The sequence below is a fragment of the Strix aluco genome, chromosome 9, assembly GCF_031877795.1.
Source record: "Strix aluco isolate bStrAlu1 chromosome 9, bStrAlu1.hap1, whole genome shotgun sequence".
NCBI lineage: Eukaryota > Metazoa > Chordata > Aves > Strigiformes > Strigidae > Strix > Strix aluco.
The window spans coordinates 2,204,522-2,220,771 of NC_133939.1; the positions used below are offsets into that span (position 1 = coordinate 2,204,522).

General features: G+C 55.5%; 1 protein-coding gene across 3 annotated transcripts in view; it reads right to left on the reverse strand.

Annotated features, from left to right (window-relative positions):
• Window positions 1–6,633: 6,633 nt before the first annotated feature.
• Window positions 6,634–16,250, reverse strand: part of HDLBP (high density lipoprotein binding protein) — a 41,457-nt gene continuing 31,840 nt past the window's right edge. For all 3 annotated transcript variants that reach the window (XM_074833328.1, XM_074833329.1, XM_074833330.1), the window contains exons 20-28: window positions 15,411–15,549; window positions 14,538–14,692; window positions 13,800–13,904; window positions 12,947–13,081; window positions 12,228–12,371; window positions 11,888–12,073; window positions 10,200–10,316; window positions 9,623–9,751; window positions 6,634–9,076 (exon numbers count right to left, since the gene is read on the reverse strand). In XM_074833328.1, coding sequence (XP_074689429.1) covers window positions 8,990–9,076; window positions 9,623–9,751; window positions 10,200–10,316; window positions 11,888–12,073; window positions 12,228–12,371; window positions 12,947–13,081; window positions 13,800–13,904; window positions 14,538–14,692; window positions 15,411–15,549 — 1,197 coding nt within the window. In that variant the 3' untranslated portion in view covers window positions 6,634–8,989. The remainder of the gene's footprint in view (window positions 9,077–9,622; window positions 9,752–10,199; window positions 10,317–11,887; window positions 12,074–12,227; window positions 12,372–12,946; window positions 13,082–13,799; window positions 13,905–14,537; window positions 14,693–15,410; window positions 15,550–16,250) is intronic.

Sequence of the window (16,250 nt, forward strand, 5' to 3'; positions counted from 1 at the left end):
CACTTTATTACGGATGATGTTTGCACTCAGGAAACATGATCATGTCCTGCTTCTACTAAATACGATGACGCGGCATCGCCATCCCTCTGCACCCGTGTTCCATCTGGGCAGTTGAACTTCTTACCTCCAGTGCCTGGAAAACCTCCCTGGAAGCACTTGCCGTCCGCCCCTGGGTTTGTCTAACAGCCGTGCCGTCGGTCCAGGGGAACAGCCGCTGCCCAGGCCAGGTTAGTGCAGGATTTGCAGCAGCCATGGGGGAGATTTCCACGTGTGCCAGCCGGCTGGGTGAACCTGTGAGGTATCTGGGAGACATTTCCAACGTGGCCCATGGCGCTCGCCGAGGAACAGAGCAGTGGAACGTGTATTTTAAAGCTGTTCAAGGGATGTGTAGGTTTGCCAGTTCTCTGGCAAAAAAATTTCAAATTCTGGCTGTTTTTTAAGGAAGCAGATCCCTCTGTTAGGGGTTGGACCAGAGCCAGTAGCCATGGGGTGTCCGTGTCAGCAGGAGATGTGCTGGTCACTGCACATCAGCCTCACCCCACCCATCAGAGCTGTGTTCCTCTGCTGCCCTCTCAAACAATAGAGAACTAGAACAAGAAAAAACAAAAATTTGGTTTTTTTGTTCAAAAATTTGCTGGTGGTGGTACTTTGATTCATTCTAATGGGACGTGGATTTGAGTCTTTGGGAGAGTGGGGTGAATCCCTTCTTCTTCAGCAGGAGGCCAGTAGTATTCCGTAGAACAGTGTGGCCCTGGGGAAGCTTTTGGAGCCCACAGGCTTTTCAGGACACGTGCGTGTTTCCTCAGGGAGATTTTGCACTCGGCTCGCATCGCTCCAGCCCTCCTGGAGGGTCTGACCAGGTCTTTGAGCACAATTCAGTGCTGACTAGCAACCTTTGACTGGGTAGGAGTTGCAAAGGGTGTAAATGGAGCTAGAATTTGCCCCAAAGTGTGGAAGTTTAGATGGGGTTGGCTGAAGGTGCCCGGGAGGGGGCTGAGATGCTGGAAGGGAACTGGGTGGAGGTTGGCACCTGCACCTCTGCTCAGCAGGTCTCTGCCCCAATTCCTAAGCACATTCCTGGTTTTCCAGGCCCTCAGCACATCCTCCCAGTGTGACTAACTTCATGTTCGCTGCGATCCCAGGTGCGTCTTGTGGGTCTCTTGCTGGTCACCTTGTGTGGTGGGTTTTCACAGTGTTGGTCACAGGGCCACCTTCCCAGGAGGGACTTGGCCTTTTCTAGGAGCCCAGCTGGGGACATTTTGGGTGGTGCAACGTTCAGAAGCTCGGGCTCTTCATGGCACCTTTATATCTCTTCACAGTCTGAGCACATTTTTATCTCAACACTACCTGAGGAGCAAGAGGCCCAGCTTATTCTGATGACGTCCTTGCTTTGAGGAAGGGGTTTCTAATGCTTTTAGCTGAAGTCAGCAGATGTCTTCCTCCTGCTCCACTGCTGCCCAGAAGCAGCTCTTGTACCAGAAGAGCTCTGCTGGTGGAGGTTGTCAATGTCCTTTGCAAAGGGGTGCTTTGCCCGCCTTGCTTTTGGCCAGAACATCGTGATTTGAGAAACTCGGGCTGTCTGGCATTTCCTCCTGTACACCACCTGTCCTGAAAGGAACGATGAAGCATTTCTGAGGAGCAGCCTGACATCATTAGAAAGGCCAACTCCGTTTCCTCGCTGTTTAGCAACAAACTTGGAGCCACAATGCAAAAGACCGTGGCTGTGGGCATGTCATGTGATGGTGGCAATGAACCATGCCACCCCCCCCATGCAGATTTGGAGAAATGGGAACACATTTACTCCACTCTGCCACCGAGGGAGCTGGTTTCCCTGGCTGACGTGCAGTCCTCACTGTTGGCAGTGCTGCTGGTGGCTTTTTTCCAGCCTCTCTGGAGTGCAGCCAGCAAGTCAACTAAAACACAAACATCTGACTCAAAGGAGCACAAAACTGAACCAGCAGCTTTGCCACTGACCAGTAACAGTCTTCATGATAACAGAATACATTACTGAAGGACACACGGAGGTTCCCAGGCTCCTTTTTTAGGTGGAGGATGCACTGGAAGAGAAGAACTGTTTCCTTTCGCTGCATGTGCAATGTCCTCCCTGCCTGGTTGCCGTTCGTGCTGCTGCGACACCCTTCTGGTCCCCCCGCCTCTGCAGAAGGCATTTTTCTGGCTCGTTATTCAACTCCCATGTGTCTGAGCCAGTGTCAGACATTGCATGAGTTTCCCATCTCCTACCTCGGCTTCTTGAGGTGTTTCCAGTTCCAAAACTGAGAGCTGGAGGAGCTCATTTTTTGCCATGTGTTTTGGACATGGGGTGCTTGGGCAGGGACTGGGCCTGGTCTGGGTTGGAGAGGGTGTCCCTGGCTTCCTCACCACCAGGTCACACGTGCTGGTGGCCATGCCTTCGAGCTGGGTTGCCCCATGGGGAGGGTAGTGGAAAGTCCTTCCTCACCGTGACAGGGCCAACTATGGAGAAAAGACACAAGGAGGGGGGGAATTTTCCCCACGGTGTCTTTGGCCGAGGTGGTGGAGGAGAGGAGCACTTGGAGGGGGTCTAGGTGGTATGTGAAGGGAGCTGCTCTTGGCTCGGTGGCCGTGGTGGAGGCCTGCAGGACTCGTGCTCCCCAGCCCTGCTGACTCCAGGCTTCTACACGGGATGGCTCTTGCCTGCCACAGTGGTGGGGGTGGTGCTGTTCATCGCCGGGCGTTTTCCTGATGTTCAGTGACCTCGCTGCCTGCCCCTTCCCCAGGGTCGTGCACCCTTCACACCTAGGATGGTGGGGAGGAGGGCGAGGGGTGCCTGCACCCCAATGTTCTGCCCCTGGCTGGCCCAGGGCTCGGCCACAGCGCTCAGTGACAAACTGCTGGTGAATGGTCCAGCGGGGAGCGGTGGGAAAGGCCGAGCCCTGACAGGCTGCTGGACGCTCCTTCCTTGCCCGTAGGCAGGAGATCCGTGTGAGTGAAGAGCAGGACTGGATGTGTCTCCTCTGCAAGACCCGTCCCTACTGGCAGCTCTCCAAAAGCTGCAGCACGTTCATGGCGAGGTCCTGGCGGGCAGCTTGAGGCCAGGGTGTAGATCTTCATCCCAATGTTAGACCGTGCCACCCCGCTCTGCCTCCCCACATTGGCCCCTGCTGCCCCGGTGCTTCCTCTCCCACCCATCTTTCCACCCCTCCATCTGTGGCAAAGGTTCCCAGGTGGCCCTGCCACCTTAGCTCCTGCCTGCCCCATGGCTCAGGGACACCGAGCACCTGGCACTTGCTAACTCTCAGCCTGTCCCTCCCTGCTCTTCCTCCTCTTCTTCCTCCCAGTCCTGTGGTTTGACTTCCTCACCATCTTTGTGGCAGCCTGTCCCCTGGCACCCCTCTCTGCCCTGCTCAGCGACTGGGTGGAGACCCACCTGGATGACCACACCTTCATCTCCGAGTACCAGCAGCCCATGGCTGCGTGGGCACAGGGAGCTGGCATCTGGTTCTCCATCCTGGAGGCCATCACCAGCAAGAGGGCTGCAAGCAGAGCGGGGAATTAGGGGGAAAAGCTCCTTTGGCTGCTTGCAAGGTGCTGAGCGACGAGGGGAAGTGTGGTGCCTGGGGTAGGCTCATCTTTGCAGCTTTGGAGGTGCAGCTCCAGCCATGGGTGGTGGGAAGCCATCACCCACCGGGGCTTGGTGTGACCCTGCGTGGGTTTAACTGAGGGGTGAGAGCAGGACCCAGTGCCGTCAGCAGGAAGCTGCTGTCTAAGGCCAAGCACCGTTCGTGTCTGGTTTGTCAGGCTGAGGGCAAGGCACGGCAGAAAGCCACCGCAGAGCACAGGGCGCAGAGGGGGTCCCGCTGGTGGGGCTGAGCATCCCCCGGCTGCAGGACCTGCTGCAGTGCATTTCCCTGCTCCCAGGCCTTCCTCATCGCTTTCACCTCCCATTTCCCACCCCATTGTGCTACAAATACATCCATGACAGCAGCTTGTGTGGCTGCATGAACTTCACCTTGGTGCATGTGCTGTGGGACTTTGTCCTGCAGAGCAACACCAGGTGCAGGTGGGACCCCCCTCCTGCCTCGTCTGGCCTCTCGCCTTGTTTCCTTAGACTTGCATTTGCTTTTCTCTGCAGCTGCCACAGCAACCGTTCTGTTTAGCACAGCAGCCTTTGGGCAGATCCCGGGTGTCCAGCCCTTTCCTGAGGTGCTCAGGGCCCTTGCTCATCCCAGGGCTGAGCATGTGCTGGATGTGCCCCTGTGTGGGGTAATGGGGGGGGTTGCTTGCCCGGTCTGACCTGGGGCTGGAGCAAAAGCTCCTGTCGTGGAGGGAGATGCTTTTGCAGTGGAGAAAGTTCCCCAGGGGCTGGGCTACCTGCTGCCACCTGGGTCCCGGCTGAGGCTGGCCCAGGGCTGGTTTTGCCACGCGCTGGGGCAGAGCCGTGATCAGAGCGAGCCCGCAGCAATGTGCAACGGTGACGCCCCTGCGAAGCAGAGACCGTCACAGCTGCGCTTTGCTCCCACAGATCCAGAGCCTTTAGCAGCCGGGATGGCAACTTGACCTTGACTTACTGCTGACCACACGTTTGGGCTTCCCCCTTGTGCTTGAGGTACCAGCTGCCAAGCCCTGCGGGGTGGCCCGCGGGGGGTGCCACGCGGGGGGTGCCACGCGGGGGGTGAGGACCTGCTGCTGTGGCCAAGCTGGGCATCCCCGCTCACTTCCAGCACGTGGTTTTATTGGACATGAGATCGCGCGGCTGGTACCCGACATTCCTGGGCCTGTGGAGGTCACGGTGAAGCGTGAGCAGTACCTGGCCAAGGAGGCCCTGGCTGAGAACAAGGTGGGCTGTGGCAACTCTTCCGCCTCCTTCTTTAAAGTCTTTTTTGCTTTAAACTTGTGCAGAGGCACAGGCAAGCCAGAAGGCAGCCCTGTGAGGAGTTGCAGCAGCTCCTACTGGTGCGAATGCCGGCTCCCTTTTACTGTGGTTTGGGTCCTTTTGGAGAGATGGGATGGGAAGCCTGTCAGAGAGGGACCTGGGGGTGTTGATTGCCAGCCGGCTGAACAGCAGCCAGCAGTGTGCCCAGGTGGCCAAGAAGGCCAATGGCATCCTGGCTTGTATCAGCAATAGCGTGGCCAGCAGGGACAGGGAAGGGATCTGACCCCTGTACTCGGCAGTGGTGAGGCTGCCCCCCAATGAGTGGGTTCAGTTTTGGGCCCCTCACTCCAAAAAGGCCATTGAATGACTCGAGCGTGTCCAGAGAAGGGCAACGGAGCTGGTGCAGGGTCTGGAGCACAGGTCTGATGGGGAGCGGCTGAGGGAACTGGGGGGGTTTAGTCTGGAGAAGAGGAGGCTGAGGGGAGACCTCATGGCCCTCTACAACTCCCTGAAAGGAGGGTGCAGAGAGGGGGGATGAGTCTCTTGAGCCAAGGAACCAGCGCCAGGACAAGAGGGAATGGCCTCAAGCTGCGCCAGGGCAGGGTCAGACTGGCTCTTAGGAAGGATTTCTTTGCAGAAGGGGTTGTTGGGCGTTGGAATGGGCTGCCCAGGGCAGGGGGGGAGTCCCCATCCCTGGAGGGGTTGAAGAGTCGGGTTGACCCAGCGCTGAGGGATCTGGTGGAGTTGGGAACGGTCAGGGTGAGGTTCATGGTTGGACTGGAGGAGCTTCAAGGGCTTTTCCAACCGAGATGATTCTGAGATTCTGTGACAAGAAGCAAGGCCGGTGTCATGGATCTGGCTGCAGGCAGGGACTGGAAAACCGAGCAGTTCGCCAGCAGCTGAGCACCGCAGTGTGCCCCGAGGCCCACGGCACGGTGCTGGGACCGAAGGGCTGCTGGCCAGCTCCTTCTGAAGCCAGCCCAGAGCCGCGGGGCAGCAGGCATAGCCTTCCTGCCCGGCTGGCACGCGGGCATTTGGGGACAGCAGGGAGGGACGCAGCCAGCTCCGGGTGCTTGTCCAAGCTCGTTGGCGTTACTGCGAGGTAACTCCGGTGCTGCATAAGCGCCCTGGCAGCGTGAATTGAAGGAGTTGGCCACGCCATGTCCCTGGGCCACGCTGAGCCACCCCAGGGCAGCACCTGCCCGCTGTAGCTGCGCGGCTGGTCAGGGCAACCACAGCTCTGCTGGCTGCTGGGGCGAGCAAAGATCGGGCTGCGGCCTCCCACACCGCCTCTCGCTCGACGTAACCACGGTGGGTTTGCTCCTGCCAGCGGCAGCAGGCACAGGGGAAGGGCCGAGGTGCTGTGGGGAGGGGGAGAGCTACGGAGAGGGCGGGTGAGCTCACCAGGCAGGCCCTGACCCCCGGCACGCAGCCCCCCCGGCCACGCTGGGCCCCAGCTGGTGGGTGCTGCGCAGCAGCGCCAGCCACGGAACGCGGGCGAGAGGCTGCGCTTATGGAGGAGACAAGGAAGAGGGAGTGCGGGTGGTGCCTCCCCCTCCTCCCCTACACCCACAGCGGCCCCAGCAGCAGCACCCCCCCGGTGCCAGCAGGCCGCTGCCTCCCCAGCCTCTTGCTGGGTGAGTCCCGCCTCAGGCAGGGCCGTGCAGCAGCGCAGGCTCACGGGTGCAAGCTGGAACTCCTCAAACCAGGCTAAACCCCGCCAAGCAAGGACAGCCTTGGACCTCAACCCACCAGTAGAAATAATATCCGTGACACTCCAAGCTGTTTCAGGTTTTATTTTAGAATTTATAAAATTCCAGTGTCATCCATACTCATGAGCCTTTTTACATGTTTGCATATAGTCTCCAAATTCCAAAGTTAAGGCCAAGGGATCATTGCTATGGAAACGTACAATATGGAAGACGTCAAAGAGAGGAAATGGACACATGCCACAGTCTGCTGCGGAAGGAGGGTGGGGGGGGACAGTACTAGGTACAATCACTTCATGACCTTCTTTAGAGTGGAGGGTGGGGCTATGGGGCACAAGCCCAGATGGTGGTGCCCCGAATGGAACTCAAGCCTAGCTGTGCAACTGGTGAGGGCACGAGGGGGCATAAAGAGGAAGAGGGGGGCGATAGGCTTGGTGACGTAGGACAGACCTAAGCTACAGGGGTAATAACCATTTTCTGACAGACACAGATGGGAGGGTGTCACCCTAGTTCTGTCTAACCCACCCTGTCTCCCGTTCCGGAGGCAAGGCCACCCTGTCCTTCAGGGGCAGAGAGGTGCCCTGCGACGGGCCGTGGTCAGCTCCAGTCATTTCTCAAACTTAAGGAGAGCACTGTGAGGTTTTGGTTCAACTTCTGCATAGCAGCCTCTTCCAAGAAGAGCTGGCGCTGGAAGGAGAAGCGTGGGCATGTCAGGCATGCCGGACAGAGGGAAAGGCAAGAACGCCGGGCTCAGCCTGCCAGAGCTTTGGGCCTTTGCTCCTTGAGCAGCACTAGAGAAGAGAGGCTAGGGACTCCTGCTTGTCCAAGAGCTGAAGCAGCTGGGATAGAGGAATGGCTCAGACTACAACCTCTGTAGGACTGAGGCAGGGGAAGGAGGGAACACAGGAACCCCACGCTCCCTGCCTCCCTCCACAAAGACGTGGTTTTCCTCTTACTGGCTGGAGGAGCTTGGACACAGCCCCCTTCGAGCAAGCTGTGGCAGGGCCTAGGCGCCAGCGGCCCAGAGTACAGAGCATGGATCACCCTCTACTGCCCATACGATGGAGGCCTTGGGGAGGGCTCAGCGCCCCACGCCATCAGCCCCCCAACACCGTCAGAGCAGAAGCCTAGCTCACAACCTCACAACCAAGGGCTGGGGCAAGGCTGCACCTATGGCCTCGAGGCCGAGCCCTGTTCTAGCTCAGCAAGCAGTCCTACGGTTCTCTCCGATTCACAGCCTGCCTCGTCATCACCACGCTCAGCTTCCCTCTGGAGGAGCTCCCACAGCCACTCGGAGACAAAAGGCTCCTCTTGCTTCTCCTCCACACTTCTGCTCTGGGTGCCAGGGCAAGAGCTGGAACAGCTGCTTACGCACCGACACCGAGAGGCCACCATCGTACTGACTTTTGAGGTAGAAAGAAGGCAATAGTAATAGGTGTCCCTACCGCTCATGCCTAGATGCTGCAGTGCTAGCAGAGGACTACAGCTTCTCAAGGCTGTGCTTCCCACCAGCTCCTCCTGGGCCGTGCCACCGCAGCAACCTTGGCCGACCCCAACCTGTCCCATGCGGTGGCGCTGGCTGGCCCTGCCTGCTCGCGCTGTGGGCTGTGGGCAAGGGTGAACGAGGGAACGTGGGAACTAGGAGCGGGGTCTGTCCTCACGCGCTGGAAGACTCGGGGCTGTGCTCGGTGTGGCGCAGGGACGCGCTCGCTGAACGCTGCACTCAGAGGTGTTACCTGACCAGGGCAGCCGTACGGTGTTCTGGTCCCTTCCATCTCTGCTGCCTCTACAGCCTACTGAAGGTTTTGTTCCTTTAACAAGCAAGTTTCTGACCTTTTAGATTATTTTAAGCTCTCCCCACAGTCAGCTATCAGCATTAAATGAATTTTTGGCAGTTAAAAGGAAAAAAAGTTGATTGCACTCTACAAAGGTAAGGTAAGGCCTGGGATAAACACAAAGGAAAGAGGGCAAACGTTTTGGCTTTAGAAAGTCAAGGAAATTTATTTCCTGAGGTCATGAGACAGGAAGTAGATTCCTAGCCACAGTAAAGGAGGTCTCCTAATGAAGGCGAGAATGCCTAGTAAGACATGCTCAAGAGAGCAGATTGCTCTGCTAGCGCTTGGGAAGCTGCAAATCTTAGCCACTTTGAGTCAATTATGAAGTTTCTAACAAAAACACACACACTTAGTGTTTGAATCTGAGTCTTGTTCCAAAGGAGGAAAGAATATCCATCAAGAGATGAGGGTGGGTCCTAGCCACGGTGATAGCTGAGGGGAGCAGGATGGGGTCTAGCACTCCAGACACCATTAGGAGACCTCTTGGGGCAATTGACTTGTGCTCCAGCTGCTGGGTCAGATTTCAGACAGGAAGTATTTGTGGCAGGTTAGTGTCAGGTCAGCAGGCTGGAGGAGTTTCTGCTTCCAGGTCATTATCGTTTGGGTCCCCAGGGAAGAGTCTTGGGGGCCACTTGAGCCCCAAAGCTGGGGAAGTCTTCAGAACTGCTCATATCAGGGGCCTAGAGCAAACAAAAAGGGAACACGTTAAGCTCTTGCCCTGCTGTGAACCTGCACGGTGCGTCCCTGAGCATTTCTGATGTTCCGTGAGCAGAGACAATGGGCGAGGGCTGAAAAAGATCATTATGTACTTAGGACTGCCCAGGGTGGACGGTCAAGCCGTCTAGAGATGACACTTAGGAGGATGCAGATAGGAGCAAATGGCAGTTGGATCAAGGGTGTGGGTCTGCCCCATCCCTGGCAGGACACTTTGTGGTAAGGATCCCCCATTCCCCAACAGCTCCACAGTGGGGTAGTCAGTGTGGGCATGATGGTTGGAAGGAAGAGAGCGCAGTGCTTTAGAAGCTGGAGAGGCAGAGTCCAGGCCTACTCTCAGCTTGCACAGGCCACAAAGAGCACGAGGGCCCTTCACTGCTTTCTCTGCCACCAAGGGAGGAGAATGCTCTGTTTCCCCAGCCCTGACAGGAGGGCCGGACCTCAGGGGAAGTCCTTGGCAGAGGGTGCCACACACCCCATGTCCCCAGGCCTGTAGCAGAAGCAGCACTCACCTTTTCATTGTTGACAGTGGCCCAGGGGGCATCTCTCACCACGAAGCCCTTGGATGGGGCCTTGGACTCTTCATGTGAAGAGGGCTTCATATACACCTGCATCGCCTCGTTGTCCACCACATCCGCAAGCTGCAGTGACATGGCCCAGTTGGGGGGGATCTCGATAGTTCCTCAAACTGGTGTTAACACACCTCCCCCCAACCCATCCAAGGTCACCAGCCTGTTCTACAATGACCAAACACAGTGTTTCTGCACTAGTCTGAGTGCCAACAATCCCTAACTGATGCAAGCTACAGCAAGGCAAGCATGTACATCCCGGTGGTGGTCCAGCGTTCTCATTCACCGCCGTCCCCTGGGCAGAGGGACCAGCCCTTGCACTGCTTCGCAGAGCACAGCCTGGGCCCTGCGCCCAGCTGGTCTGAGGGGCAGTTGCAGATGAGGGCTGCCTGCTGCCTGCACAGGGCTCAAGTTCTCCGACGCAGTGGTAGAAAATACCACACAGAGATACTTCAGACATCCAGCTCTGCGGCAGAGGAAATCCTTGCTAAGCCCCTGCACAGATTTGCTGAACACTTACATATTCTTCCTCCAAGTTCAGGATGTGATCGATAGCTTCTTCCACATTCTCTGGGAGTCCTGTCACAGTCACACAGTTGGGGTCAGGAGCTCCACTCTGGGGAAAGCGAATATCCACCTGCAACACAGGATGGGGCTTACGTATGCACATCTGAAAAGCAACAGACTCCCCATCAATCGTCATTAGATTCACAGAAGAGCCCTGATCTGTTCACTGCTGCAAGTCTGTTTAGAATCAACATAGTTCAGACACTGGGGGGTGCACCAGAATATACCTGGCCCTGAAGCTGTCCGGTTCCCCTGGGAAGAACAGGCTCTGCAGTAACAACCCATCTTCCAGCAGCCCCTGCTGTTCTCACTGCCCAGAGGCCTGCTGCCTTCTGTGCAGCACCTGCAGCAGATGCAGAGCAGGGCTGCATTTCCAGACAGTGTCCTCACACTGCTGCAGGCATTTTCACCATCAAGCGATTAGCATGAAGCACAATAAGCTTTCTGTCTCCTCCACAGATAGAGTAATCCTGGCTGACAATCACTTTATGGAGCTGGCTTAGTGCACCCCATACACTGAGCTCTCTCACAGTTTGCCTTCCAGAGGGTGCAGGGAAGCCACACAAGACAGGACCAAAACCAAAGGTTGCTCATTTGAGAACCAAACAGCTTGTTTCGACAACTGAGCCCAGCCAACATCACAGAACCATAGAATGGTTTGGGCTGGAAGGGACCTTAAAGCTCATCCAGTCCCACCCCCCCTGCCACAGGTAGGGACACCTTCCACTAGCCCAGGTTGCCCAAAGCCCCATCCAACCTGGCCTTGAACCCTTCCAGGGAGGGGGCAGCCACAGCTTCTCTGGGCAACCTGTGCCAGGGCTTCACCACCCTCACAGGGAAGATGCAAGTCTCCAAAGCCTCATCACTCTGGATTCACCTTCACTACTGCCCCTGTAACAAAGCATGCTGCTACTGCCACACACAGTCAGGGGCAAAGGTCCCTGCCCTTCCCGGAGTCAGCTGATTTTGTCAAATCTGGAGCCCTGAGAATGTGTTAAGATTCCCAAAATCAAGGGAATCAACAGTGGCCTAGAGAGACGAAGAAATACAGAGGATTTCCTTGACTTAAGCTCAAGCTGAGGGGGTCTGGGCACAGTCTCTTCCCAGAACCCCCAGCCACAGGCCTGGCTGTCCACTTCCAGTTATCGCAATAGCTGACATAACCACCTCCTCCCTTGGATGACCACCAGGGACCCCGTCTGCAAGAAACCCACTAAAAGCGCTGCACAGAGGACCAGAGCTCAGCGCCGTTTGCAGGGCTAACCCAAAGCACCAAGGAAGCATTTCCAGGTTCCTCTTCTGGCTGTGTTCCAGCAAGACAGGGAGAGCTCAGCCTCCTCCCTGCCTGGCTTCCAGAAGAAGTGACTCACAGCTGAGGTCGTGTGGGGACACTTCAGCTGGTGTGTGGGTGTGGTGTCCAGATAGCCCAGCTGCCCAGGACAGCACCAGCTTTTCTTTTGCGCCTGTTCCAGCTGAAGGTGCTCAACAGGCACAAGACACAAAGACCATAAGATGTGAGCCTCACGCTCCTGAATTCAGCCCCTAGCACCAAGCTGCTACCAAGCTCTTAGCACAGGAGCAAGTGGCACCACTGGCCACCCAGGACCAGCCTAACCTGCGCTGCATCGCTCTACTGCTCACCTTAAACTCATCCATGATTTTGCGGATGGCTTTACCACGTGCACCAATGATGCGTGCGTGAACGCGATGGTCCAGAGTCACATCCTCAGAGACCATCTGCTCCAGCTCACCAACAATCTTCATGATGGCATCCCGGGCAGCCTCAGCGTTCTTCTCATAGCCAGTGATGGTGATCTGGTCTTGGGCCTGGGGCACAGGGAAATGTGTGAGAAATCAGGCTCATAGCAGCTGAGCAAGCCTTCTCCCCGCTTTTACCCTCCACGTTATCCAAAGGCAGCGCTGTGCCTCCTATGCCCAGAGACAACCAGCAGCCCTCCTTGCAGCCCCTCTGACCTCTCACCTGGCTTTCATCATCCTTGTCAGGGAACTGGATGTTGACCTCATGCTCTGTGCGTATCTGGGTGATCACTGCTCCCTTCCGCCCAATGATTTTAGGATGATACTTGGGATCGACAGTGACTGTCAGCTTGAAGCTTCGCAAGGCCTGGAACAGGAGAAGCAGAGTGAGATACAACAGCAGGGAACACACCATGGCTAGTCCAGTGATGTCCATCTAAGTCCCAGTGTTTCCTTCTGGCCTCTGAGATGCATGGAACAGATTCTACAGGGACATGATGGAATGTACGTGGCTACAGAAGAGCACCCAAGACATCCACCTGCTGGGGCCTTGTGCTTTCACCAAGTTCAGCAGGAAACTACAAGTAGTGAACAACCATCCAACTCATCCCTCACCTATTTGTTCAGAGCTGTGGTAAGGATTCAATGAGAATAGGTACCGAGAGACTCCCAGCACAGTGAGGTTCCCACCTTGCAGTGTCTCAAAGATACACAAAGGTGTGATAGAGCCCTGGACAGTCCAAAGTGACCTAAAGCAGAATCCCAAAACTTTCCTGTCAGTTCATGTTAAACGAGTTACATTTGGGTACACACTTAAGAGCAGTTCACACCCGCAGAGCACCTTAAAAGGCAAGGGGTTCCAGGAGTCTGTACAGCTTCTGAAAGGAACACCCAGAGGCTGAAGCCTTGTTTAGCTGGAAGAAGGACAGGCACAGGCCTTACCCGATCCTCTTGTTCAGCTTGCAGCTCCTTCACTCTTTCCAGCAGCCCGGCCTTGGCACGGTCCAGGTTGGTAGCCAGCCCAGTGATGGTGATGATATCCGACTGCAGCTCAGGAGCAGGGACCTGGATGTTCACCTGAGTAACAAGCAGCAATTACTGTTTTGTATCACTGCTCATTTTGTATCACTTGTGATGCCTATCACTGCAGGCTGGCATCTCGCTGACCTCCCCTGCTGCCAAGAGCAGCTCCCACCCAGCCAGCACCACAGCACGGGATCCGGTAGGGATCTCCGGAGCTCACCTGGCCCAACACTCCTGCTCAAGCAGGGCCACCTAGAGCCAGTTGTCTGGGACCGTGTCTATATGTTTTTTGAACCCTGTTTCTTCAGCTATTATCAGATTGCTTTGCTGTGGGGCTTCAGCCCCCCACAGTCCCTATGCTGGCCTAGAAACAAATACACACGTTCAATAGCGCTGTCTGCAGCCAAACTGCATCAGCCCCAAGAGTCCCTGTGGGCTTCGGGTGAATTCTCCCAAACGGGCAGGTACAGCAGAGCTGCTTCCCATCGCCTAGGAGCAAAGCAGCTCACACTGGTGAGGAATCCCTGTGGGCACCAAGCAAGCCATGTGACACTCACGGCATCAGCACTGATCATACAGCTTCAGCACGAAACCCACCAAGCCCTGAGCCAGGGACTAAATCACACAGGTCTCGTTTTCTTATTACAGAGCCTGTATTCCAGGGTCAAGCCACAACACTCCTACGTACATTGCAACTGATTGCCACCGCCGCAAACATCGTCACCTACAGATTCTCCAGGACAGAGGAGATGCAGGAAGGGCAACAACTTACTTCAAACTCATCCATCATTTTGCGGATCCCACTTCCTTTCTGGCCAATGATGTAACGGTGAAGATCAAAGGGAACTTCCACCTCAATGGTGACAGGAACCAGAGCCTGCAGGGGAGGGAGCACAGTTTACCTGTTGAAAGACTTCTGTCTTTCAGCTTTCCATAGACTTGCCCAAAAGAATGTGTTGCTGAACTGAGGTACATTCCCTTGTAGTCAGGATACAAACTCTACAGGAAGAGAGATCAGCTGCAAACACCAAGATGACCTGTTGGGTGTTAAAGCATTTTTTCCAAACAAGCAATCTTAAACCCCGGCTCTGGGAACAGACTGTTTTCATATCCTTGGCTTCAATCTAGCAGAGACTTGGAAAACATCACTAAAGGAACATGGCAAGGTCTGCGAAAGCTAGAATGATTCAGCCTCAATCAGACTCCTTCTCTTTCCAGCTGTGTTCCATAAAACAAGCATGTCATGCTTTTATGGCAAGGAACTTGGGGCTGCCTACGAGCTCTAGCAATTGCAAGGTCAGGCACTGATTCAAGCTGCCAGGCTGAACCACAGAGCAGAGGACTTCCCTTGAGTGGTACAGACCACCCCTACAGTTCACATCAGTGACCACCTCAACTGCAACCCTGACTGAGGGAGTAGCTTTTATTACCACCACTAGAGACTGCAGTGAGCTTCTTGCATCGGGGCATCGCTACATTACAGGGCTAGGGGGCTTAGAAAGCCACATACCTGCAGCGCCTCCTTTGCTGCCTCACACTTCTCCCTGCGGCCAGAGATGATGATGATATCGCACTTCTTTGGAGAGCTGGGATCTGCATCCTTCCCATCCTTGCCTTCCCCACCTTCCTCGCCATTCTCCTGCACAGCTGGTTCTGCAACAGGGGCTGGAAACATGGAAAGTCTCGTGTTAAATGCACAGAGCCCCCTCCTTGCTCATTATCTCCCCCTCTAGACCCTCAGGCTCAGCCTGGGCTTTGTCAAGAGAAGTCAGACACTACAGACTGCTGTGGAGGAGGTCACTCCTAGCACAGGGAGCTTGCCAGGGCTTAGCCTGGAAGGAGCAGAGCAAGAACATCCACCGAAGCAGCCTGCTCCACACCTCTCTGCAAAGCACTGATACTGCCTTTGCCTGCACAGAAGGCACCTGAAGTTGCACTACGGAAGCAGAGGCTGCACTCCTACATTAGCAGAGGCAACAAAGAAAGCCGGGAGTTTCTTCCCCAACAGGGAAGTTCACCAGCACAGCACTGGATGTTACAACAGGATGGCTGGTGCTAGGCCAGAGTATTCAACAGGCCCCCGCTGTGCTGAATTCAGCACAGTCAGCACGAGAGCCCAGAGAGACCTTGGTTAAGCCTGCAGAGCCCTTTCTGCCAGGGTAGGTCCTTGTACTCCCTGCACTCTGTGGTGAGAACACATTCACAACACTCAGGTCTGCAGTTTTACCCAAGAGAGCAAGGTGGCCGCTAAGCCCAGGTTCAAGGACACTGCAGGGAACACCTGGGGTCAGTTCTCCATAGATTTTAAGTAGAAAATCTCCACTGACATGGAGCGTAGGTTACACGATCACCCCAACCACCATGCGAACATCCATGGGTATACCTGGGTTCTCCTCCCTGTCAGGGAATTTGATCTGAACACCGTAGTCCCGGGTGATCTGCTGGATCCGGGATCCTTTGGGGCCCATAATGGAGCGGTGGAACTTTTGTGGGATGGTGCATTCGATTGTCACTTGAGCTTCCTGTGAGAAAGCAGAGTTGCTCTATTGCAATGCAGCCTCTTTCACACCAGAAAACAGGATGCTTGTGTATGGTGAAATCCATAGAGAGAGGAGTTAGAAAAGATAACAGCTGCTGACAGGGGAAGAACTGAAAGTTGCCTAGAATCCTTCCTCTCTCAGAGAAGTTAACAGAGGATTTCTTAATGAAGGGTGCCTCCACAACCCATGATGTTACAGGCTTCTGAGACCAAAGCTCAAGCTCTCTATTACCCTGAGGGGGAGGAAGCATTAGAAGAAAGGAAAAAGACAGAGAAGGAAAGAAGGGAAAAGAACAGATTTCACAGCTGGGTGCTTCCAAAAGCCAACACTAACAGCACAGGAAAGCCCAGAGAACAACCACTGCCCAAGGCCAGGCATGGAAAGGCACAAGAAGGTTCCAATCTTTTAATGTCTAGAAGTACACCAAGAAAGGGTCTCCTATTTCCACCCCTAAAACCCAAGAAGATGGTCAGAGGAGGCAATTCCTTCATACAGCATTGCCATTTTGGAGCCAGTTGCCATTCCCCAGGCGTCCTGGTTTAGCCAGGATAGGGTTAAGTGGGTTAAGTTTCCCCAGCAGCGGGGCGGGGAGGGGGGGGGGAAGCTCTAGCCGGGTTATTCAGATACCATGCCATGCGGACCTCACATCCTGGCACCGAAGCGGGACAAAGGGGTTACCGCGT